The 27,347-nt window shown below is 40.4% G+C and overlaps 3 protein-coding genes across 4 annotated transcripts in view; 2 read left to right on the plus strand and 1 right to left on the minus strand.

The window, feature by feature from the left end:
* Positions 1 to 5: 5 nt before the first annotated feature.
* LOC129762047 (DNA polymerase subunit gamma-2, mitochondrial) lies at positions 6 to 6,284 on the plus strand. Its single transcript, XM_055760025.1, has 2 exons — positions 6 to 786; positions 5,964 to 6,284. The coding sequence occupies exons 1-2, from the start codon at positions 6 to 8 to the stop codon at positions 6,257 to 6,259; spliced, it is 1,077 nt and encodes a 358-aa protein (XP_055616000.1). The 3' UTR covers positions 6,260 to 6,284.
* On the minus strand, positions 6,216 to 7,892 carry LOC129762046 (origin recognition complex subunit 5). The gene is made up of 2 exons (XM_055760024.1): positions 7,176 to 7,892; positions 6,216 to 7,122 (listed from the first exon to the last, which is right to left on the minus strand). Exons 1-2 carry the CDS (start codon positions 7,808 to 7,810, stop codon positions 6,306 to 6,308), a joined length of 1,452 nt encoding a protein of 483 aa, XP_055615999.1. The 5' UTR covers positions 7,811 to 7,892; the 3' UTR covers positions 6,216 to 6,305.
* Positions 7,893 to 16,766: 8,874 nt separating this feature from the next.
* LOC129762045 (DNA polymerase subunit gamma-1, mitochondrial) overlaps positions 16,767 to 27,347 on the plus strand; it is a 32,464-nt gene continuing 21,883 nt past the window's right edge. For both annotated transcript variants that reach the window (XM_055760022.1, XM_055760021.1), the window contains exons 1-2: positions 16,767 to 19,756; positions 19,811 to 21,141. In XM_055760022.1, the coding sequence (XP_055615997.1) occupies positions 19,486 to 19,756; positions 19,811 to 21,141 (1,602 nt within the window). In that variant the 5' untranslated portion in view covers positions 16,767 to 19,485. The remainder of the gene's footprint in view (positions 19,757 to 19,810; positions 21,142 to 27,347) is intronic.

A 27,347-nucleotide genomic window follows, 5' to 3' on the forward strand; every position in this document is an offset into this window, starting at 1 on the left:
CCGCGATGAAATCGGTGATCCGAAATGGGCCAGTGCTCAAGCAGCTGCTGGATGCATGCAAAAGTAGTAAATTTGTGACGCTAGATTTAGAAAACGACACTGTTAAAAAGTTTCATTTAACGCCGATCGGAAAAATGTTGAAGAATAATCTGAGAGAGGAGTTCTACCGGGGTGAGAGCGGAACGGAACTGTATGAAGGCAGCTCCGAATTATCACTGATGGAGAATCTCCGTTTCGCACAAGAGACCTTCGCCGTGAGTCTTCCTTTTGGGATGGCTGTGGAGGATCGGTTCACGGGTAGAAACATTCAACTGAGTGAGACCCACCAAATGGAGCTAGAGAGAGGATCGCTTCTGACTTGCTCGTACTTCATCAATCCGGCAACAAGCAAGGAATTTATGTACAAAGCCCAACGTCAGCGCAAGATTTGGTGGATGCGATTTGCGTGCGATCCGGGACGATACTTTATTTCCGATCCGCGGCAGGATTCCGCAAGAAGAATTCAATCCGTCAACATAAGGGCGCGTTTTGGTGACGAAGAACTGACACTTGAGCAGTTGGAGTTGATACCGGGTGATGCAATGTGGGAACAGATGAGGGGTTTTCAAGCGAAAGCTGGCCGGTCAGGCAAAAAGATTACACCGGATGTGGTTAGGATAAGCCAATGCGCAGAAGTTGCAACGCTAGGGGTGATACTGGATGCTGCGCAATCGTCCGAGGAAAATAGCGTTAAAATTCATAGAAGATTAGCTCCGTTTAAGTGTGGAATAGTGTGCATGACCGAAGGTAAGTTTTTTCTTTTCAAACTGGCATTTTTGTTTCTAGAGATAATTCGTCTACTAAGTGTATACTGGAGGTACAAATTAATTTTTAGTGTTTGTCACCTTGTTTGGGGTCATGTCGAACTTTTCCTCAACCAAACACAATTTGCGGGAAGCGGAGAGGTCATTTTTGGATCAATATCCATGCCAAAGCTGACCGAAACCCTGGAAATGACTTGATTTGCAATTTCAAATCGTCGTCAAACATCGACATCGACGATTTCCACGTACTAACAACGACTGCAAAAGAAAAGTTGACAATTTTTTTTGATCTACCAGAAAATTCCAAACCCCGAAACCCGGCTGTTCATCAAGTGAAATCGGGTCGCAATGATTAAGTTGAGTATTGAAGCTGAAAATGCCCCAAAAGATCACTTTTATGCACGACAAGGCCCTGCCTCATGTTGCTAAACTCGTCCAAGAAACTTCAGAGATTCTTCAATTCCTCCAGTTCTTGCTCCTCCTAATTTCTACATATCCCGGTCGACAGATGCCATGATCAGGCTGAGTAGCACTTCACTAATGAACCCAAAAAAAAAAATGGGGCAATTCATGTCACATCCCAAGAGACAAATTCGTGTTGACGGCATTGAGCTTCGTGCACTGCTTTTGCGAAGTGAATGTTTCAGGCGAACTCAATACACTTTGAAAATAAGAATCATGAAGGAAATTTTACTTTTCTGTTTCGATTCTATGTAATAGAGTAGTACGATTTTCCTGAGTGGTAAAATATCTTCAAAGAAAATTGCTTCTGATAACGGTTGTATGTTGTAACGACTAGTTTTAGTGGACATATCAAGAAATTAGTTAAAAAAAATGCTAAGTAAGAGTCAGGCTATGCGTTGCAGTCACATAACACGATGTAAAAATGTACATTTTCTGTATATTTGTCATCGCGGATTGATTCAATGCCGGTATCCGTATGCTAAATTGTGTACGCCGTCATATATTGTTTACAAGTCTTGATTTTTGTACAACAAGTTAAATTTTTACTGCGTTGAAAATATTGAGTTTTGTTGTAAATAAGCACCATTCGCGGGATGTTTTGTTTTTCTGTTTCCATTTGAAGAAAAGTGCAACTAAAGCGCATCGAATGCTTGTGGAAGTTATGGTGAATTTGCACCATCGGATAGAATTTCTAGGGAATAATTTGGACGATTTAAAAATGTGATTTTAGAGTTAAAGGCAAAAAACGTCCGGATCAACCGGAAAAGTTTGAAGAATTAGAGACATTGCTCGATTAAGATTCGACACTAACGCGAACAAAACTTGCAGAATCATTGGAAGTAATTCAACATGCTACTTTTGAGCGCATCTTTACCAGTTACTAAATTCGGTTGCTAAACACAAGTGGGCACCCCTTCACCACAACTTGGCAACCACACCGGGAGTTGCCTTCGGGTGAGTAAAATAACCAGAGGGATCCTATTCGGCCATATGTTTTGTAGCCAGCATAGAAAATCATGAGCATAGAAATCATAACCTTAAATTTAAAAAAATATTACTTTATATTTTTTTATTACTCCAACCAGTAAACAATACGTGAGCCCCCTGAGCGCAAGCCCTGCTTTATGCTGCCTACGCTCAATTTGTGTTGATTGGAATAGCAACCGCCAGAGCCCCGAAAATAACAACGCACCCCCAAAGTAGCATCCGGTTCATCATTTCGGCAACCAAGTAGTTACTTCAAATCAGAGAATCATAGAACTAAAACGTTCAAATTTGAATGAGAATTTTTATACAATCCCTGATATTTCCACCAATGATAATCATTATAATACAGGGTAACTTCGATATAACGTACCCTCATTATATCGTCACTCGATATCACGTACACATTTTAAAAGTCTAAAGGAATAATTTTTTGAATATTTTTTTCTGAAAGAACAATAAATTATCTGTATTTTGATTCTAAAGCTTGTTTTGTACATTTAATCAATCCCGAAATACAACTATTTTGTGATTCCGGACTCTAAATGAATCAAACTTTAATCAACAGTACGAAGGAAAACATCATGAGAAAGGTTGGCTTATTGAATTTATTCATTAACCTTCCTCAAACAGCAACACAATATAAGCTACGTTTCTGAGTTCTTTATTATGCTTCGATACAACTTACAATTTTGGAGGTAAAATGTACGTTATATCGAACATTCTATAACAATTTCCGAAACATATTTTCTTCACAATTAAAAGGGGCTCTCCACATACCACGTGGACAACTTTTGAGGGACTAGGGGTTACGAAAATGTCCACGTTTGTCCACTGTGAGGGAGGTGACAATTCAGATAATGTCCACGTGGACACGTTAAACTAAAGTGACCAGACGTCCCGCATTTCAACAAAATGTCCCGCGTAAGATTACGTCCCGCGAAACGTCCTACGATATCAGTATAAAAATGTCCCGCGATATCAGTATATTTCAACATCACAATTTGATCATGTTGATTTTCTTAAATGGATGAACCTCAAAAAAAAATTATTTGGCAGACTGTTCAAGAGCGCTTCTAATGCACCCTAAGACTAATACGTTGAGTTGGTTTCATCGCACCGACAGTGGGCTTTTTGTTTAGAGAGTGTCAACTGGAAGCGACAGCAACAAAAATGGTAAATGATTTTTATAAAAGTCCCCTATTGATCCGCAGGGACCAACGCGAGTCAGACGAAAAGATCTTCCTTGGTCCCCTAGCTCGGTTAGGGCTTAACGTTTTAAATAAGCCGGAAGAACTAGTGTATACTCGACAGGAAGAGGGAGGGTTGTTTGATGAAGCATCGTGAATAAAGCGCTGGGCGGTCTTACGGAAGTTGGCCGGAACCTCAACCATGGCCGATGAAAAAATGTATGTCGGCGTGTTCTTTTACATTTTCGTGGCTTTGGTGGTCGACTGTCTCTCCATTTTGGCCATTCGCCCAAAAGTTTTTAACGGTTGCAGCTTGGGAGTGTTGAGAAGGTTGGCGGTCTTCGCGACAATGTTTATCTCCAGACGATCCATCCTCCAGTGATCTTTTGGCATAATTGGCTGATCCCAGGTTCTGCATAAAGACCACATCACCACCATCTTACCGAACGAAAGATTGGGATGTTACAAGTGAATTTTCCGTTAATTAATACATGTTATTACAACATTCGTGTTTTTTTTCAAGAGGTTTTGAATTCGGGATTAGATTACATATTTTGCGCCAGAGCCAAGAGGAAGCTGCTATCAATTAGATCAATGGCATAGTGGAAATCACAAGCGATAAGTCTTCCTATATTTGAATTTGAACTTGACAATTCCACGTTTTATGGAATTAACCGCATCGAAAATTTTTTTGTTTCAAATTGAAGCATTTTAGGCAACCAAATTTTGTTTTATTTGTTCTAATTTTCGCTTCATTATCTGAACTTGTATCTCGCTGCCAAAGTTCAGTAAAGAAGTTGGAATGCTTTCGACACATTTTTCTTAATAGTATCTTGATTAGCTTCATTCAAAACAACATTCAATTGTGCTAAATCATTTCAGGACTCTCCAGAAAAACTATGTTCGATAGACACTTGTTTCTCGGAGATTTTCTGCAGGCGAGTGATTATATTGCCAAATAAGTTTCTTTAGATGTTATTTCATGCGTCATTTGATTATAGGTTATTGTTTCAGCTGTGATTTTACGATTACAAAACAAGTTTTTGCTAGATTGTGAAGTTCTACTGCCGTACCGTTTTAATCATTAGAAAAGCAGATATGCATTTGTCGTTGGTTTTCTCAAATGTTCTCGAAAAGCGATTTTGAAGGAGTAATATTTTGGGCGTAATACCAGTTATCATAGTGGAATTATTACATAAATGATTAAATAGATTTCCATACGCATTAGAACAAATGAGATGGAAAAGAACGAATTTTTGTTCTAGCAACTTTAACCCACCATTTCATACAGTTGCAATTACCGAGCTTTTCCTGCGGCCAACGATTTCACATATTTTCAAATTCTAAAATATATTGATAGGAACAGGTGTAATCAATCGAAGAAAAGAAAACAACCGCAACTACTAATAAAGCCATTTTTTTTTCTTTTCAAAAAAGGATTTAGGATTATGATCCGAATAAAACGATTTCAATGTTGCAGGCTCCGGAAGTGAAGCAGTTTGCGTTGCATCGAAAGAAAGATGCGCTGCCTGAATCAAGAATCCTCTAGTGTAATTATGCCTCAAGAGCACTCCCAGAGAAATCTGGATATTCAATTCAGAATGGTCGCTAGGAATTTGTTATTAAAAGAAGTTTTCAATGCGAAAAAAAACCAAAACAAAGGACATCTTTTTTTTCTTTAATAGTTTTTTTATCATTATAAAAACATGAAAAAATAGGACTAATTTAAAATGGAATATAGACACAATGCAATTATTTATTTTTTCCCAATTAAAATATATGGAAGAATGTCCACGCGGACAACAGGGGAGGGGTATAGTCAATGTCCACGCTTGTCCATGGAGGGGGGGGGGAGCAATTCTAAAATCGTGCTTTTTCTGTCCACGTGGTATGTGGACAGCCCCAATATTGGATACGGAAAAATAAATTTACCTCAATCCACCAAAAATCCAATGTCGTCATCTCTTCCCGAAAGCGGAGCACAAAGCTCAATGCCGTGAACGCGAATAAAAACTTCAAAACTTTTTTGTACCCCCGACAACATTTTATCTGAAACTTAGTTGAGTTTCTGATGCCGAATAACACGCATGGGATGCATTTCAAGTGGCAAGTGGCAGAGAAACGCGTGTTCAAGTGGAAATCGAAACAACTTCCTTCGAACAAAAAAAATAGAGAATTTTCAAATATTCCAGAGCCATAGAAGCCACAATGAAAAAATGGCTCCGTTTATTTTTGTCGCATCACATCTCAACTCAGTAATTCACTAGGGATATGCTTCTAACGTTATACATTTATACCTTGCTATACGGCTGCACAAATTTGGAACCAATCCGATAGGGTTTGTATGAAATTGTATTACAATAATGAAATTGTAATTACAATAATATATAAGCCGTATAGGCTTTTTTCTTAGCGGCCAAGGAACGTAGCTCGGTCGTAAAGCGAGGTATGGGTGTAATTTTCTTTTCAAAGCAAATCACAAAACATAACCTCTAAATTCGCACACTTCTCTATCAAAAAGATCCTATCCAGCTCGAGGAATTGCGCGACCTGGCAAGACACCTGACCACCGTCATACGACGAGTAAATCTCGCCGTTCTGGATTGCTCCCGACAGACGACAGGTACATCAAATCAACGCTCACTAACCAAACAACTCCACCACCTGGACTCGATAGGGGTCCCGTACAGTCTACTGCTTCGCGAACAAAGTCTACAGAATGGTCTACTACAGCTGCGCTCGCGAGACACAACCATCAGTGAAACAATTCACATTTCCGATTTGCCACATTATTTATTGAAAATTATAACAAGTTAGACAAGAATAAATTATCGGTGAAGAACACTCACTCAAACAAAAGGGACTAAAAGAAATCACACAAATACTGTCGGACGTTGAATCCGACCATCTTTCCGATGTGCATGATGAAGTCCATCCCGACGGTACACTGCAGTCTGCCGTTGCCATCCATGATGCTGCCCTCGCCGGAGGCAAAAATCAAAAACTTCAAATGAATGAGGGTGGAGATTTGCGCCAGCAAATTACACGTCAAGCCAACCTTCTCATCCAGAATAGCGTAAAATATGGCCAGCAGTCGATCGACGGTGAACGATTTCGGACCAAGCTGGGTAGCCATTTTCTCTGAAACTCGCGCTTTGGCATTCACCGACTGCAGCCGCTTCTTTTGCTTGCCGTGGTTTTTCATGAACAAACGCTTGTCCTCCTTGGCTGCGTTATGGCTGGCCAAGTAGGCGGCAATCAGCAGATACTTGGCGTAAAATGGCAGCTCCAGGTTCTGCGCCATACGCCTCATCGTTTGCAGCTGTTCGACCGATTCCGAACACAACTGATCGGCTGCCGGCCGGCTCTGCTCCTGGCGGCTAACATGACCCATTCGCATATAGATAGTGCTCAGAGAAAGTTTCATAGTTTTCGAGATATGGCGCCACAATTTTGTAACATCATCCGGAGAAATTGAACCGTCCAAAACCGGCTCGCAATACTTCTGGAAGCATTCGAAAGAAACCAGCTGAAGCTCTTTCAGATCTCGACAGACCTTGAAGAACACATTCAGAAAGATGCTGAGATAGTTTTCATAGAAACCGCTCGAAAGATTGGATAAGATTTTCAGCCGCTTGGCCGTTTCATCTTCCGACAGCAGCTGGGTACCATTCGAGGGACTGAAAGCGACATCGGTAAGGAATGGAATCTATCGGACAACGAATATCTTTACCTGCTAGCCTGTGATTTAATGTCCTCTCCCAGTTGTTCTCTAATAGTCTCGAAATCCATCAGCATTATGGCAAGGATATCCTTCTTGCTGTACTCCGGAACGAACAACCTCACAATGGGTGACAGACCCGTTCTTATGTAGTACTTCGCGAACGGCAAATCGGACACGAGAATCACTGAAATATTTAGCCCCGTAACTTCCGGCAGCCGCAGCAACATTGGCAGAACATTATGATCCATATCCCGCACGCGCTCAGCATTTTCCAGCACTATGATGTAATTCTGGGTCGCATCCAGTTCCTGCAGCTTGCCGACGAAATCCTTCATACAATCACAAGTCACCAGAGAACTGTAGCCATTCTCCACACTCAGCACATGTCCCTCCAGCTCATTCACGATGGACTCGAACAGAATCTTATTCGTGTAACACTCGATCGCGTTGAGAATCGCGTACTTGGTTCCGGCCAAACGGTGCAGCAGGGCCTGCACGATCGAACTCTTCCCCGTCGACGTGTGGCCGTACAGATAGAGCGCCGGAGGGAACTGACCTCCATCTCCATACAGCTGGTATAACTTTCGTACTAAGTCTTCCCTGCAAGGGTAGCGTGCGTTGATTGCTTCCACTGCTTGCTCCATCCTATAACGGAATTTTCCATGGAAAGCTTTCCACTTGCTTTGGGTTCTGTTTATGTGTTGGTGCCGCTGCAATCGAAAAAATTGCGCGTTTCAGCGTGCCGCTTGGATATTATTTTTGCGAATTGTCACCTTTGCGGGTTGGTGTTATCCCGAGTAAAAGTGTTTGCTCATTCAAATTAGATTTTCCAATTGGGTGACAAACAGTTATATTGACTAACGGTATTGATGGAAACCATTGCAGTTTTTCACAATTTGTCATACGATTTGTATGGTTTGGCTTGAAAATGGCTTGGATGAGAAAATATCAAATAATTAGTTTTCCAGCACAATCTTCAGACTTGGACCTTGGCGTGAAATTTTTTTTTATTGTAGATGTCTCTCTATTCCCATATAATAAACCTCGTAAACAGCAATATGGAAACTGGTCACGTAGTTTGAGACAATAAAGATAGGGATGCCAAAAGAGAAAACCTTCCAAATATCTTCGAGGGCAAAGGAAGGCAGCCCTATGTTTCAATCAAAAACGTGTTGAGAACAAGCGGTTGGTAAGTTGGGCGCCTTTTGTAGCCAGTATAGGAAATCATGAGCATAAATAATCGTACCCTAAATTTAAAAATAAAGTGCTTCGTGCGATTCTGCTGCAGTATTTTAATCGCAAATCGCAAAATGGAGCTTTCGGATGAATATCTAAACATCTAAGGGTGGGTTTAGACTAGTGATATATTCATGTGAAGAAATATGATGAGATTTATAGGAATCGCATCAACCGTTTACACTATCGTGAACTTCTATAATAAATATATTATTATTTTTGGTGAACTTATTCATATAATTGCATCAATATTGACTCCAAGCTTTATGTTGCCTATGCTCAATTTGTATTGGTTGAGATAGGGTTGCCAGGGATCTGGTTGGGAATTCACGATATATGTTATACAGGGTGCGCCAATGGAAAATGCGGAAATATTGCAATCTTGGTTTCGAGTTATTTCGTCAATCTTTTGATTTTCAGTGTACCTGTCTATCAATAAGTTACAAATATCAAACAGCAATATTGATAATGATTACCTGGCTGTTGGTTGCCCGAGAATGATTGCGGATGTTGTTGGATGGCATTTGTCTATTACCTACCTCATCAAAGATTCTCTACGGTGTAGTATCAAGCCCTCGAAGCCCAGAAGTGGACAAACGCAACATATGCGTACACGATCGACCAAATCCAAGATTTTGCGTAATCGGGTATTTTTCACCTGGCCAAAGACGTCAATATTTCTGCTACATCCATGTGGAGGTTCTTCAAAGACCAATAACGATTTGTATGAATCTTCCAGAACCAGAATGAACGTTACTTGATCACAGAACTGATAAGGGGGTTGAGATTGACTCGATCGAAGAGAATGTTATCATTTCTGAAAAAAATGAAAAATTATAAGAGGTTGTGTCCAAGATACGACCGCATTGTTGACGTAGAACTACGCTGTTATTTTATATGAGTCGCTTGTTTATACCTTCGGATATTATTCTATAATGCTGTGAAATTTTCGAAACAACTGCTTAGTAGAATAATCTTCGAAATGGTTTTTCATTGTAGAATCAGTTGACGATAATTGATTGATGATTCATTCTTGCCCTCGCAAAACGCTACACTAGCTGATCGTATGTCGCAATTTTTGCATGTCAATGAATTGAAAATGAATGAATTGAATTGACTCGAACACTATTCCGGTGGCCTTTTTCGCAATTGACATAGACTCGGCTACAGTCGATGATATACATGTTACACCAGCACCATTATTCCACATCTCATAACTACATCAATATATCTTTGGCACCGCGAGAAAACAACAACAATGACAACACTTGCAAGTATCAAATATCATGCTACATGTTATTTAGTATTGCCTCAAAGGAATCGCACCTCTAGGCATCGTTCGTACAACGTAAACCAAGCGCCAAACAAGCGTTCGCCATAGCATGCATACAGAACCATACATTGGTGGCTTGAAGCTACTAGGAATACAAATACTTCTCATCATTTTGCGCTATTCTCAAAAGAAACGCTTTTGTTAATATGGCCTCAAAAAAGTTGCATTACTTTCTCATGCTCGAGAGAAGCGCAGCTGTCACCCTTAGTGGAGGATTTTTTGCTACTGGTAAGCGAAACCTAATCACATACAAAACTCCAGAACGACATATTTGGGGAATACCAAGCATCTTCAATGTCTTACTGGAATGTTATAAGTTATTTAGGTTCGCGTGCCAGTCGCAAAACTGCCTTCAACTAGGATTGCATTAGCGCTAATATTGATCATAATGAAGCATTGCTACTGTTTTCGAGGTTGTTGATATTAACAAAAAGAATTTGAGCATAAACTCAACGCCTGCTTCGCCATAATGTCAGTGTAATGCATTGATGCGTTCTCAAAGGCACCAAAGAAGCCGTTTACATTTTCGACCGACGCGCCGAAATCGCCTATTTTGCTGTTGTTCGATGCGGTGTCACACTCGCGAAGGCTCGGTTCAGTGCGAGCGCTTTTCACTACACCAACATTGCGTGCATCATTAGATGACGCTTACCTCGAAATTTCATTGCCCCTGGCAATGCGTTCGTTTTTTGCAGGGCTAGAACCTGCCTCCCTCTTCTTCTTACTCATCACACACTACGCGAAACGTCCAATTTATGACGCGGGAAGAAAACACACGATACGAATAACGAACAGAAAAAGCAAACGACGATATCCAAGTATGATTACCACTGGTGGGGTCCAATCTTAGATCGAAGCGCAGCGAAAGCAAAGTGAACTGGATTGCTCAACAGTCCGATGCCGAATGAAAGTTTGCCTCAGCGAGATCCACTGTTTATACTCAAGGCAAACATTCCCCTTCATTCTTCTACTTTTCTTTTGTTTACGGCGACTTCAAATCCTGCGATTTCCCCTTCATTGGTCGTCGATAATTTGCTCGTTATTGACAGTTCTGTTCGGGAAAGCACACAAATGGACAGAACAAATGTATGGGAAAATGGAAACGCCTCAAGTTTTCATGAATTTTAACCATTTACAAACCAGGGGATTCTAATGTATAGCATATTAAACAAATCTCAGGGAATTTCCGATTCGTTTAGTATGTAAATCACTAAAATCCGTTCGCGGCAAAAATAGTTATTAACGTTAACTTTATTTCATAAAAACGTGACCTGTTTTCTGATTTGGCACCCTTAATGAAAGACGTAGTTCTACGTCAAAAATAATTATTTTCCTGGAAGAAAATCGTTTCAACATTTATTTCATTCCAAAATCTCATAGATTAGTTCATATCATCTCGAAAAATTTGAAAATGTTCCAGAGAAATTTTAAAAATCAGTTCCAAATGAAAAATGCTGATGTAGGAATAATGTTTGGCTTGTTGGCGTGTAATGGTTTGGCCATATGTTAAAACATTTGCATGCAATCGACAAAAAGGAAATCATATCGAAGAAATGAATAGTAGAATATAACATTTGAAAGAAGCAAAACAAAAATTTGTAAAATTTATCGAAGCACCCTGTATGCAATTTGTTTTTTCTCTATCATAGTCGGCTCTTGGGCGATTCACATACGCACATAACATAAGTTTTCCTATGGGAATATTACGGTCACATTCACATACACATACAACATCAGGTTCCAGTAAGATTTGTTGGAGAGAGTCGCCGACGTTACTTTGTATGTGTATTACACTTTATCCATGCAGACTTTGGTCTTTATGTAGGTCCAAAGTGAAAAAAGTCGGGTGATGTGATGTTACATGGACCCAACATAATGGCCACTTAAAAACTGTTCTCACAATTAAGCCATTGTGTTAAGGAATAATTACTTGCAGAATGCTGCAACTACATTCTTAAAAGACATTTCTTCGAGTAATGTTTTTCCACGATAAAATAATACAATAATATTGAACAAATGCGCGATTCAGATTCAATTTGGTGCATATATCTCATTCCACAATTTAATCGATGCGTCCTTTAGATTTTCCTTGTCCTTTGGATTGGGGCAAGATGTGTGGAATAAAGGTGTGACCGTCAATAAGTGCGCGAGGGGAAACGGTATAAATATACAGAGGACTGTGGAAAGGGATTTGACTGCAAATAGAGATGTCTGAATTTTTCGTTTATTCAATTGTCGATTAATCGTGGGGTCATTTTTAAATATTCGATTCATTCGAATAATTCTCGCGTAACTTTTGAAAACGTCCTAAGTAACAAATGTAAACAAATCGAAAATAATGGATGCACACTATTAGTTATCAATCATGTAATGCATTGAGAAAACAATCGTTCAAGTATCTATCCTTTTCACCTTTTTATCGCCGATACAAAAAATGACCAATGTACAGATTCGAATTTTAAGCACTCGACTGTTACTTCGGACACCACTTTCCTCTGACGCTCGATACATCCGAAGTAACAAAGCAACCAATACAACACGAAATCGCACTTCGGTCATTTTGAGTTTTTGTTATTTTTGGGTGTTGATATCGTTTTTAGTTCAATTCAACGAGTTATAACAGTAATGATCTGCTTTTAGCAAGCGAAGTGCAAGTATTTGGATCGTTGTTTAGTAGTTATTTTCAGATTCTCATCGTGCAACGTTATTTGTCCAATGTACAAAGCGGGCAGTCAAAACGTCCAATGTAACATTTTTCGCTCGAAGGCTTGAATTTCTAACTAAAATCACATGACAACAGTTACGATTGGTTTTTCAGAGTTATTATTGACTGCTAGTGGTAAAAGTAGTGATAAAGATCGATTCCTTTTGAAACAATTCGCGGAACAATATTCCGATTTTCAACTCCGTTTTTCTCGAGTTGATGTGAATGTTACATAGGACCTTTTCAAAAGTTACGCGAGAATTGTTTTTCAGTATTCGATTAACCGAGCGAATATTTATTTCTTGTAATCAAAAAGAACAGACATATTTGTAATAAAAAAGTATGATGCCATAATTTTAAAAGTTACATTAAATATAAATTTGAAATAAACATGGTACAGAATAATTGTTTTTGAATGAGATGGTATTTCAGTATATTGATAAATTTACCATTTCATGATTTTTTGAGGACGATTGAAAAAAAAGTACACAATGAGAATGATGCACAATATTATTATTGTACCAACATAAAATTTTTTCTGTTCAAAATTACCTGTTCTTTGAATGTTGAATGAAATAGCTGATTTGTTTGAATATTTCTGCTTGGTCCTTATAGCTACTAGTTCAAAAGAGGTACATTTATAGAATCATTAACCACTAGTATGGTATATATTCCTCGGCACTCTGAATTTTAATACTACTATTTTAGAACGGGAGCTGAGACCACCTTCTTTAAGTCCCCTTTTTTCTCCTGCAGACCCTAAATTCTTCTTCCCAGTCTCCTCCACCACCAGGGAATCATTTTTAAGGTTCAACCGTAAATGATTCAGCATATCCGAAGAATTTCGACGAAACACCATGACGGTTAACACTCCTATACTCGCGCATAGGTCTGAGAGACCAAGAAATCAATAATTCGTTCATTTCTCAGAAAACATCAACACTACGACATTGCGATTCTCTCTAGCTTCGTCATTCGTTGTTCATCATCGTTTAGCGTATCGTATAAGTTGGTACGAAGGGGACGTATGTCACTTTTTCACCACCTTCGGTCTGAGACACCGACGCGCGTACAGGAGTAACTTTTTTGGACAAGTGACTTTTTTCCTATTTTAGAATATTGTTCAATGAAATGTATAAATTAATGTCAGTGGCGTGGAATATTTATTAAATATAATGCATAATATCATTTTCGGACTATTCTTATTTGATTTTAGTCCTTTTGTCACCGGATTGAACGGATTCATATATTATTCGTCCATATACTCGTCGTTAGATTCATACGTGCAAAAGTAAAGTACAAATGTTTGACATTCGTTTAGTTGTTCACTAAATATAATGGTCACGCATATACACACTTGTGAAATAAATGCGCTTGCGGAAGAATTGTAAACTGTAAATTATAAATTAATCGGTGGCTTATGGTTATTTTTACAGTTACAGCTTCGGGTTTTGACGTAGAACTACGTCTTTCATTAAGGGTGCCAAATCAGAAAACAGGTCACGTTTTTATGAAATAAAGTTAACGTTAATAACTATTTTTGACGCGAACGGATTTTGGCGATTTACATACTAAACGAATCGGAAATTCCCTAAGATTTGTTTAATATGCCATACATTCGAATTCCCTGGTTTGTAAATGGTTAAAATTCATGAAAACTCTAAGCGTTTCCATTTTCCCATACATTTGTTCTGTCCATTTGTGTGCTTTCCCGAACAGAGCTGTTAATAACGAGCAACGAAGGGGAAATCGTAGGATTTAAAGTCTCCGTGAACAAAGGAAAAGAAGAAGAAGAAGAAGAATGAAGGAGAACACTTGCCTAGAATATAAACAGTGGATCTCGTTGAGGCAAACTTTCATTCGGCATTGGACTGTTGAGCAATCCAGTTCACTTTGCTTTCGCTGCGCTTCGATCTAAGATTGGACCCCACCAGTGGTAATCCAACTTGGATATCGTAGTGTGGTTTCAGCGCTTGCACTGAACCGAGCCTTCGCGAGTGTGACACTGCATCGAACAACAGCGAAGTAGGCGTTTTCGGCGCGTCGGTCGAAAATGTAAACGCCGTTACCCAGATAGCAACCAAAATCAAGCTCCCCCCGCTGGTGGTGAAGGCGGTCGCTCTTGACAAACTCATCAGCGAATTCGTATCGATGGGTGTTACAGCAGAAAACAAGCTGTGTGGCATAATTCAGTCTTTTTCCAAGCTGTTAACATTGTTTGTTTTCCGTCATCATAAGGGCTTCGTTGGTGCCTTTTAGAATGCATCAATGCATTAAACTGGCGTTATAGCGAAGCAGGCGTTAATGTTGAGCGCCAAAAAATATTTGGGGGTTGTTATTAACAAAAAAGAGTTTATTTCGCTTGTTTAGTCACCAAGAAAGTAAATGTCGTTCTGGAATTTTGTATGTGGTTAGATTTCGCTTGCCAGTAGCAAAACCTCCTCCGCTGAGGGTGACAGCTGCGCATCCCTCGAGCATGAGAAAGTAATGGAACTTTTTTCGAGGCCAGTAATATTAACATAAGCGTTTCTTTTGAGAATAGCGTAAAATGATGAGAAGTGTTTATATTCCTAGTAGTTTCAAGCCACCAATGTTTGGCGACTTATATAAAATAACAGTGTAGTTCTACGTCAACAATGCGGTCGTATCTTGGACACAACCTCCTTTCATTTTTTTTCTATAATATATGAGCTGAACAATATCGACGATAAAACAAATCGCAGGAAGTTCCTAGAAATCCTTTTATATCATCTTTTTATGCCCCATCAAAAACAGGCATTAGGTTTTTGTTAACCAAGAACACAGAAACAAAGAATTTTAGATATAGGAAAATTTGAAATTCCAGAAACCTTACAATCGAATAATTAACCGATGTCTCTAACTGCAAAACGCGGGAAAAATACCTCCATCACCGACCGACACCGAAAGTCGATTTATTCTCTTGAGCTGAAACATATAAGATAGAGTATATTACAAACCTAACTTTAACCGTCAAAGACTTACCTTTCAACTTTTCAATGCTCTTATGCCCACCAAAACAATACCACACACAAAGAGCAAAAAAAAGATATTGCAAAATATTGCAGATTGTTTACATACAAAATCCAAGATGGCTGAAAGGCCTTTCTCATAAGTCGCACTACCGTATTGTATCTATCGTGGATTGGGGGTGAAGCTATGGGCTCCGTGATTGTGTTGATCTTGGTTTGGTAGATAGAATTTGTAGTACAAAGAACCGCTTGATCGACCGACTTAACATTTGCAAATATAAAGAATTTAATGGTGCTAGGTGAGTAGTTTTCGAAATAATAGGAAAATTTATATAAAACCAAAAGAATATGATCGTGAATGTGAAAGAGGTACTTTTCCGAAAACATTAACAATAAAAAAAACAATAATTTTATTGAGTAGCTTATTATTTCGTGAATGGTGCAACGCATCTCAACGGTTTAGACTTTCGCAACGTTGGATCTGCGCAGTCAAACTGTTGACTCGAGCGCCGACGTTGAACCGGCGTGTTTTTGGTTGCTCGGCTAATGATAACTAAAGATTCCCATACTCGGCTTGTGCATAAGATGCGGTCATAAAATTTCACTGGACCAATTCAAACAACTCATGCGCAACAAAGTTGCTCGAGGAGAAAGTTTATTAATAGTATAAGAAGTTATTCAAAATTCCGGGAAGTCCACATCTGTGCAGATAGTTTAACAGAATCTCTAAGGAAAGCGAACCAAAGGTCTCTTAGTGTCCAGAGATACTGGAGGCAGTTCCTCATTCGCCAGTTGAATATCTGTGGAAGCAGCGCTAGTTTGTTCCTTTGTTCTTGTGACACCCAAACTGCGCACCTGATAGCAAATTATTTGTCTCGACCTATTGATCGAGTCTTCGAAAGATCATTGTCTCCAACAATTTCCTAATGAATTATTATTTCAAAAGAATCATTGATCGAGTCTTCGAAAGATAATTTTCTCCAGCAATTTCATAATGAATTGTTATTTCATAAGAATAAATTTATTCATATCGCTTCTGGGTGAAGAATTGTTCGATGAAATAAGAGCCATATAAAAATTCGGCGTCCAGAGGGCCGCCACTTGGAGACGTTTCTCGAAGAATATGTTGGGCTGAATACGAGCAGGAGTATTCTTCACTCTCGTAAGAAAATGAGCGGTTAAGTATGTTGCGAGCTACTCTGCACAAGGTCCGCATCGAAGTTTCTAGTGAAGGAATAAAATAAAATTGTGCCAGTAATCACATTTTTTGCTTTGACCAATTGTTTTAGTTGTATTCAAGTTTCAAATATTCTTCGTGTGTGGATGTGATTCATTTAATTCATTCAATTCGTGTGTGGATGCTTTGAAAGCATCAGATTTTATCAAATATGATTTTGCGCATTCATCTCCCCAGTCAGGATTGGTTGGTTTCCTTTTGAACGAAGCACTTGGTACTTTTCTTTTATGTGCTTTCAGTGTGCTTCCGTACATCAAATCGATGATGAATCTATAATCTTTTAATGGTGGAAGTTTTTGATTGGATACCGATTGTTACCGCTGTTGCATATTTTTCCAGTAGATGTTAATTGTTAGGTGGAATGGAGCTTGAGATTCAGTGGATTGCGGACTACACTTGGTTGAGATATTGATTGATTGATCACTACCATGGGGATCATTGATGACCTTCCACAAATAATCTAACCATAGCTTTTCTGAGTGCAAAGAAAGGTTTAGTCGGCTTTCTCGAGATGTACAATGCATTGAACACGAGCTTTCGATTCAAATAAAATTATGGGAAACCCGAACAAATCAAAACAAGAACAACATTAACAACTAAAACGAGTTGTACAAGATTGGTGAAACTTCATTTTGTTAAACATATACCGGGAATTTGTGTTTCATTTAGCATTTAAACTCGTATCATAGCCTTTTAACATAGAACTACGTCTTTCAGGAAGGGGCCAAATCAGAAAACAGGTCACGTTTTTGTGAAATAAAGTTAACGTCAATAACTATTTTCACAGCGAACAAGTTCTGATGATTTGCACACCAATGGAATCGGAAATTCTCTAAGATTTGTTTTATATACTATACAGTACAATCCACTAATGCCTTAACAGTTTAAATTAATGAAAACTGGAAGCATTCTCATTTTCCCATACATTTGTTCTGTCGATTTGTGTGCATTCCCGAACAGAGCTGTCAATAACGAGCAACCGATACATTCGTTTCTGTCCGATTCCAACATATTTGGTTTAAATAAGCCATCCGTGATTTGAAACCATCATTATTTGTGTGGACACCGACTGGAAAACATCGTAGCTGGTCTAGCTGAACAACGAGGGATCGAGTGCCTTTCTAAAGACTATGAAGGTGGAGGTGTAATTCAGGAGTAGAGTAAAGTTTTTTCTCATCATCATCATTTGAAGCCACACCACTTCTCGTGTGGTGGTCATCGAAGCAACATGGTAGCCGCAGAGCGTCGAGCGGGGGAGGTTTGTTTTCTTGACAGGTGGAGGAGGAGTATGGAATAGAGTTTCTTTCCACAAGGGCCCTTCTCAGGGCTAGAGGCGGAAACTAAAAATAGAATAGAATGAAAACACAGATGCGAGCGAGCTAGCATAACACAACAAGCGGATATCATTCATGCCTAATTCTGATTTCACACACATACATACACAGGTCGATACAAGGAGAGGAAGCCCACTGAATCGAGTTGTGCTACGACAAAATAGCAGCAAACGAGAATTTCTTGTGCTAGTGCGGATATGGAAGGGTATCCAGAATTTTGGAATATAAATACACACTGCATTTATTTAGATAAACGTATATTTCATGAAAGTATGCCTTCAAATTCCAGCATTGTAACCTCACTGTTGCATGTTGTGGAGTTCGATCACATCTCAAGCGAAATATAGGAGCAGAAGGATTCATAGTTTGTGATTGATATCTGAGTGGGAAGGAGAAAAATGATGCGAGTTGAACCAAATAAACGAGAAGTGCTGATAGCTTTCGACTCTACTCGACTCTTTCGAGTCTACTGGAGTAATAAAAGAATAAATAGCCAAAAAGGTATTTCAAAAATTTCTATGCATTCGAAAATAATATCCAAAGTGATAAACAAGTGAATTGAATAATATAATTCCGTAGTTCTACGTCGAAAACTGCGACACGACCTACAATTTTTTTTCTTTCTTTATTAAAGAGATTTTCAGCCAAAGGCTGGTTCATCTCTAATTATCGCCTTTTAAATAGGCCCCTTCTAAAGCAATACAGTTTGTCCAAGGAACAGTCTAGTCATCGAAACAATTTTACAGCTGTATTCATGAATTGGCTCCAGTTCCCGCAGCGAATGCTTATGCCTTCAATGCTGTCAAAACGGGTCTCGCGAAGCGGTAATTTGAGTTTCGGCAATAAGTAAAAGTCACACCTAAAAACGCAGACTAAATAAACTCCATCTATCTTAAGATAGTGGTTGTACCTCCTATACCTTACAACAACATCCAGCTTTATTTTTCGATTCCAGCTCCTGACAAATTGCATGCAAGGCGCTTATATCAATGTATAACAGGTGAAGCAACATCATCATTTCACACAGAAGGGGATTACGGTTTGTGGAGCGGGGGTTGTTTGTTTTGTAATTGCTAGGATACGCCATTATTGCATATTCACATGCGAGAGTAGTGGAAATGAGAATGAAATTCTACAAAATCATCCCTTCTTTTTCACATAAATTCGCGAAAGTCGAACATAGTAGGCATCATTCGAAAGAGCGTCGTAGCAGTTTGTAGAGAGCCGCCGGCAGCGTTCTGATGCTGTTTGTAAACAATACCGACAGCAATTCCAATATGGCTGAAAGTGCATTTCATATGATTGTTTCACCTGGTATATATGGAGGCGCCTTGATTGCATGCATGTTCGAAAATTGCCCTAACATTTCTCTGGGTGCGTAATCAAACAGTAAACAAAACGTGAAACGCCGGTATTATTTGTAAACAAAGGCGGCACGAACAGCGCGAATTTGAGTTAGTTCTCGAACTATGCGTGTTCCATATCATGATGAATTTGCTACGTCTACGACGCTTTGGGACGTCATCTTCGGAAATATTCCCCCGTAGCACAGTTAGTCGATTAAGTAACAATGTATCAGTGAAGGAGAATGTCCCGAGGAATGAGGAGACCCAAAACTCAAGCGGCTACTATGGATCAAAGCCAAAAGAGGAAACCGGCGTACGTTTGAATGAAATGAACATCCAACTGTTATCCCGTGGGCTGTACGAACAAATATTTAAGAATGCCAGTATGAATGGAAAACGTCTGCGATCAGGTTTTTATCTCCATTGTATTTTACGATTTGTTGATAACAAATTTATATCATCAGGTGAAATAGAGGCTCTCCGTAAGGAGCTTACTCGTCACGGTATACCACTGTCACGCCCCGAAATACTGCCCGACGTGAACTTCCGCCTGCCAAAGCTCAAAGGGAACAATATTGAGCAGCACTTCTTCCAAATCGCAAAGGAACAAAGTGAACCATATCGTGTTCTTTTGGAAACGTTAATCAACAGTGAAACTCCACCCCTCCCCGAGTGCTGGTCCGAAAGTGTGGGTTGGACTTGTTATGATCCCGAGCGTGGTCCCGTTTCCGTGCCCTATCCGAATGATCAAGCTTTCGTATTCGACGTTGAGGTGTGCGTCCCGGCGGGAGCAGCACCCGTTATGGCCACTGCACTTAGCCCAACTCGGTGGTACTCGTGGACCAGTCCCAATTTGGTCAATCAAATCCCCTCCGGTGATGGTCATCGCTATCAGCTGAGTGAGATGATTCCTATGGAATCGGCCCCGAATGACAAGCATTCGGATAGTAAATTTGAAACGGTTAGGGTTGTAGTTGGTCATAATGTGTCGTACGATCGGGCTCGAATTCGGGAACAGTATTGGCTGGAGAACACCGGAATGCGGTTCGTGGACACAATGTCGCTGCACGTTTGCGTTAGCGGGGTTACCAGCTACCAGCGGGCAATGCTTAAATCTAGTAAGGACCTCCCCGTGGAAGATCACGCGTGGAGTAGCCAAAGTTCGCTCAACAATCTGGCCGATGTTTATCAGTTGTATTGTGGTGGCAAGCTGGACAAGGAAAAGCGGAACATTTTTCTCGACGGGTCACTAGCTGATGTTTGGCGAAATTTTCAAAGCTTGATGCGCTACTGCGCGGGAGATGTAACGGCCACTAAGGATGTTTTACGGAAGCTTCTGCCACTCTTTTTCGAACGCTTCCCTCACCCCGCCACGTTAGCGGGGATGTTGGAAATTGGTAACGCCTACTTGCCGGTCAACACAAACTGGAACCGATACGTACAGGAGTCGGACCTTGCGTACGAAGATTTGGACATTGAGGCGAAACATCTGCTGGCGCAACGAGCGGATAAGGCCTGTCGACTGATGCATGACGAACAATTTCGCAAAGATTTGTGGCTGTGGGATCAGGATTGGAGTGTGCAGGAGCTGAAACTTAAGGCAGCGAAAAAAGTGCCGAAAAAGAAACAACCATCAGCGTCGATGGAGATGCAGGAGGATGAGCGGGATACGACAGAGGAAGAACTGGATCCGCTGGCGAAGAAATTCGAGTATTTGTACAAGACTAAAGATTTGCTGCCAGTTAGACGACCGTTTCTTCCCGGCTATCCGACTTGGTATAGGAATTTGTGTTTGGTAAGTAAATTTTATTATCAAAATCATGCTTTTTTCGACGAACAAGGTAGTTTGTATGCCTATAGTACTGATTTGAAAGAGTTTTTTACGTGCGAAATTCACAGCAGTTTGAATAATTATCAGATAAGTACAAGTTGCTTGCATGTAATTATTCAGTGTTTTTCTTGTGAAATTTATTATCCCGCCGCTACGGGTCGCTGTCGTTCAGGATAGCCATTGTAATTGATTGTGTTGTGTTTTGTGTATTAATTCACTTTGTCTTTCATTTCTGTACTGTGGTGTAAGTTCATAGTTTCGAAAATGAGAGCGTTACGTCAGAGCAACAAATATCCTATACAACATTTGCCATACCGCTTGTGATTTGGTTTGGGGGCACTTTTTACTCCCTTACCCGGCCAGGCCCTTTGATTTGTTTTCAGATGCCACATATAATGACGTTATAGGTAATTCAGGGAAAATAACACCTCCCACTCTTGTCACACTTGATCTATAGTACAATGGCTTTGACCTGTAGTACAGTTTTGCCGGAAACAATAATCCTCTATACTGCTAGAATCATGTGGCCTTCATACCCCTAGTGGTGGCCAACGTTACCCGCATGATTTTAGTATCATCATTTTTATACCTTTTTCTATTTATCATATAATGTTATGAAATAAAAATCAACCTTCCGAAAATCACCGTGATTGTGGAAAACATCCTAAAGATCGATGTTGACACATTGAAAAGCTTCAATTTGGTATACATTATGAGTGATTGTACCCTATGTTTAGGGTGGCCGTCATACCCCGTCCTCCTCTACTAATAAAAATGACGCAAGTAAACCTACACTCTGTCCAACTTCTATAAGACCAGATTATGATCTTGCTACTATGGGTCATTTTAAACAAACAACGCTTCAATTTATATTCTAGTGTATTGGTATTGGTAACTACCATACACTGCATGTTTTTGATATGTGTGTGTGCAAGCGCTGAGCGTAAACACATTTTTATGTAATTATGTAATAAATTTTCATGTCAATAATATATAAGACCAGTTAGATTTTCCGTTGTTTTATTTGTTTTGATCAATTAATCTGGAAAATGTCGGAGGGAAAAATGCTCACGGAGAGAGGAAAAGGACAAGAAAGTGTCAGAGAAATCGCTCATCGGATTCGACGATCCCATTAATCCTCAAAGATACGGTAAGAAGAAGAGAGCTCCACGTAAAACGAAGCTCTCTAACCGGGATAAGCGGGAAATAGAACAGCTCCGAAAACCTCAAAATCGCATATGAAAATGAAGCAATCTTTGAATTTAAATAAAGGGTGTGTCACATCAAATTGCATCACAGAAAAAACGCTGTAGAAATTTAGGAATTATATCTTCAGCTGTCGCTTATAATCAGATAAGAGTGTATAGATCACGTTGGCCATGCTTCACTGTCAATTTTTCGTAAATTTGGAATAATGTCGTCGAACGAAAAAGAGCGTCGTGAATTAATCCTGTGCACTCATTTCGAGAATCCGGAGTTGTCACATCGGGACATCGGTAAGATGCTGGGAATCGTCCAATCCACGGTCAGCAGAGTACTAAAACGATACTTCGGGAACTTAACCATCGACCGGAAGGTGAAGAACGGCAAAAATGGATGCTCCGTCAGTGAAAAAGATCACAAGCGCGTAGTTAAGCAGTTTAGACGTGATCCGAGAAGTTCGGTCCGGGATGTCGCCAATAAGCTGAATTTGTCAAGTTCATTCGTCCAGCGGACCAAGCAGCGGGAGGGCCTGCGTACATACAAGGTTCAGAAGGCTAACAACCGCGACGAAAAGCAAAACATGGTGGGGAAGACGCGAGCCCGGAAGCTGTACACCGAAATGCTGACGAAGCCGCATTGCCTGGTAATGGACGACGAAACCTACGTCAAAGCGGACTTTCGTCAGCTGCCGGGCCTGTTGTTCTTCTCCGCAGAGGACAAATTCAGCGTTCCGGAGGAGATTCGCAAGCAGAAACTATCCAAGTTTGCCAAAAAGTACATGCTGTGGCAAGCGATCTGCTCTTGCGGAAAGCGGAGCGCCCCCTTCGCGATGACCGGCACGGTAAACGGGCAGGTTTACCTTAAGGAGTGCCTACAGAAGCGCTTACTACCACTATTGAAGCAGCACGAGGGCCCGACCATCTTCTGGCCGGATCTCGCTTCGTGCCACTATTCAAAGGACGTGTTGGAGTGGTACGAAGCCAACGGGGTCACCTTCGTGCCAAAGGAAATGAACCCGCCCAACGCGCCGGAGCTTTGCCCAATAGTGAAATATTGGGCGATTATGAAGCAGGCCCTCCGGAAGAACCCAAAAGTTGTCAAATCGGAGGCGGACTTCAAGAGAAAATGGATTTCTGTTCAAAAAAACTACAACCTGACGTTGTACCTTATGGACGGGGTAAAGAGGAAGGTGCGAGCATACGGGCTTGGGCTCGAAGTATGAATAAAAAGAAAATGCCAAAAGTTGTTTAATAGTTTTTATTTTACTGTCTAAAATTTTCAAAAGGATCGGTCTACTGGGCGAATTTCTATAGCGTTTTTTCCGTGATGCAATTTGTTGTGACATACCCTTTGTTTCTCGAAAGACGTCTGAATTTTGCCAAAGCTCATATGAACCGACGGTGGGATATGGCATGTTATGACAAAGATGTCGAAAGAATACCATCAATTTGGATGGTCCTGATGGTTCCAACTGGCGTGATTTACTGAAGAGGAACAGTATTTTATTACTGAGTCTCAAGATAGCTTTCACATCCTTCAAGATTTACACACATGTTCTGGAATCCTCTCCTACCGTTTTTACATAGAATCGTCGCAAAAAATCACATTCCAGCGTGTCAATGTCCCTATTCATACCAGCATAGAAACTAAGCAATGGATTAAGGACCAAAAACTTGATTTTTTGGACTGACCGGCTCGCTCTCCAGACATGAATCCTGTTGAAAATCTTTGGGGGATCCTAGTACGCAGAATCTATGCTGAGGGAAACAGTACACCACGGTTGATGAACCCTAGGCCGTGATTTCTGAGACATGGGAAAATATCGAGAAATCCGTTCTGTGGCATTTGATAAATAGTACGCTAAAACAATTTTTCCAGTTTATTAACCAAAATGGCAAGGTCACTAATAATTGAGTCTTATAGAAACTGGACAGCTGAAATTATCATATTAAAGCTCAATAAATAAAAAAACGACTCTTGAACAAAATTGACGATAAATATATTTCATTCTAAGCATTCAACAATGGATGCAAATATCTTGTTGAAATTCTCACTGTTTGTGTTACAACGAAACATATTCAAGGCGGTCTTCTAGAAGTTGGCCAGAGTGTGAGGAAGAAGAACGAGCTAATTATGCCAATAGTGATGAGTCTAATAGCGGTCAATACTGAATGTTTGATCATGGATTTTTCATGGGTTTACCTTACCACGCACTGACGAAACTACCCATGCAGCATCAATCATAGTAACATCCATATCAGTCGAACTCTAACCGTGATGACGAAAACAGTGAAGCTACTCAGTGCAGAGGTGTGCGCGTCCAAAGAACGGCACCTCGCCGCGTCGAAAACGGACATCGTGCGGCACTTTGTGTACGCTGGATACGCCCGTTCCGGCATCTTCAACATCTTGGCACTATTGGACAATAATGAGAGCATCGAAAGAAGGCCTGGTTCCGGACGGCCGACGACCCTGAGCGACACTCCAAAGGATGCTGAAGAGGAAGATCGAGGGAAAAGTGGTTACATCGCTGCGTGCGCTTGACCGGTAGGTCGGTGCAACCGGACAAACAGTGAAAAAGTATCTGGCAAACAGGGACATACATGTCAGGAAGTGGATGTCCTGTCCACTGGTCTCGGAACTGCAGGTAATGACGCAGCTGCAGCGGCTGAATAAGATGGTCAAGTCGATTTTCCCGGCGAAACGGTGGTGACGTGACGGTGGTGATGGACGACGTGACCTATTTCACCCTGGATGGCAACGACTGGCAGAGCACTTCGTATTTTACTTCCCACCGGAAGTGAAGTTTATTCCACACACCAAGTTCCCCAAGAAAGTTCTGCTGTGGCTGACAACCAGCGAGAAGGGGATGTCAAAGCCGCACTTCTTTAGCTCCGGACTGACCGTGAACGGGGAAATTTATAGCACGAAGTGCTTGCCGGAAGTTGCGTCGTTCATCAAGAAATATCATAAGGGCGAAGACGCGGTGTTCTGGCCGGGTCTGGCGTCGGCCCACTATTCGAAGCGATCGTTAGAGGAGATGGAGCGGCTGAATATCGATGTGGTACCCAAGTTGGCGAACCCGGCCAATGTCTCCCAGCTGCGTCCCATCGAGAATTTCTGGGAACACCTGAAGCGTAAGATCTATTCCAATAATTTTGTCGTGAAAACTGGCGATTGTTCCAATTAACTGCCGGAAGGCCACTCTCAAGGGTGTAGAATGGGAAATTTATAAAACTCAATTATCTGTCTTAGTTTTTTTATCACCATCCGAAACAGTCCATTTTTTAATACAAACGTTAGAGAATATTTTACCATATCAAACAGACTGAATTAGTTCGCTGGTTTACATTACATACAGTGGAACCCCGATTATCCACGAGCGGAAGATTATGCGCGACAGCGAGTTCCATAGTGAATCCATAGGCCTTCCCGGAATTTGTCAGTGAGTGACAGGTGGTGATCCCCGATTTTTGAAATTAATCGTTCATCCACTAATCGAATACTTTTCAGCAGTTTGTTATTCGATACGATTAATCGCTCCAAATAATAGATTAATCGATTAATCGTCACACTGAGAGAAATAATTAGTTAGACTAATATTTCTCATTTGTTAGAAAGACGTTTGGAATCAAAATAGTGTTCATTCCGCCTGAAAATCAATTATTACCTTTAACGCTCCCCTAAACTCGTAAACGAAGCTCATTTCGAATCGACGGCATTGAACTTGTTTTAGGAGTTTAGGAGAGCGTCAAAGATAATGATTGATTTTCAGGATAAAACTGCAGCGGCCGTACGGTTTTTTTGCTCTGGGTTTGAATCGATTAATCGACGTAAATTATTCGTTCGCTTCGATTATTGGTTGTGCAGTATTCGTTCGATTAATAATCGATTTCTGTACGAAGTATTAGATTAATCGAACGATTATCGGGGATCATTAGTGACAGGCTCATGCACATCTCATCAAGAGACTCTCCCTTATTCCACGCGGCGAGTGACGTGACATAGCAAAGTTTCTTTCATTGTGGGAGCTACCTTTCTTTTCAACTTATTTTTAATATCCAAGTCGATAACACATGAGGACACGACTTCAAATCTCACCTAGTGACAAACTATAGTTACGCCGTTCGCCTACGGGAATGCAGTGACTTGAGCCATCTCACCTCATTCGCCGCGCGGAATAAAGGGGACGATTTCGGGCGTTGGTATATCTCTGCTGTCTGAGCGAAGCGTGAAATGAGCGGAAAGATAGAAATAGAAACGGGATTGGTGATCAGACAGTCACCCCTATTCTGTATTTCGATCGATTCGAAATATTTCGAACGAGTTGATAAAATTCCATTCTGTATTTCGTTCGAGTAGTTTTTGCATTTCGTTCGATCTGTTTCTCTTCGAACATCAAATGGGCAAAACGTTCGAAATAAGGAACGCAAAATTATAACTCGAACGAAATAACGGTTCCGAACGAAATGGAAATCCGTCGGAATACAGAATAGGGCTGAGTACTTTGTCTAGTGGCATAAAAGAGGAAGGAAGGTATATGAGTGAGATTTAATATATTCGTATCCGAATCGTATTACGTCCGGCTAATCCCTTATCTATTTTGCTAGCGAGTTGAACGGTCGTGCAAAATTTTTCACTTCGGAATGCATCGGCAAAACATGCACGAAAGAAGCTCTATCTTGCCTGGGCTTTTGACGTAGTATTACGTCTGACCGGAAGTAAAAAAAATGAAAATCTAGGCGCTGAACAAGTAGGAAAAAATAAAAGGTTTCACGTTTTGGTTGGTCCAATTTGTGCTACTCAAATGGTTCCGATCAGAAGGAGCAACCAGAGTAACAGCGGAATATAATTGAAATACAATCAATAAATTTTATTATGAGCTACTGCCCTAAGGCTATTCTACCGCTAGTCGAATCAAATAAATTTGGCAGTTGCTTTCCGAAAACATTATTCATTTTCTAACC

Source organism: Toxorhynchites rutilus, chromosome 1 (genome assembly GCF_029784135.1).
Source record: "Toxorhynchites rutilus septentrionalis strain SRP chromosome 1, ASM2978413v1, whole genome shotgun sequence".
Lineage (NCBI taxonomy): Eukaryota > Metazoa > Arthropoda > Insecta > Diptera > Culicidae > Toxorhynchites > Toxorhynchites rutilus.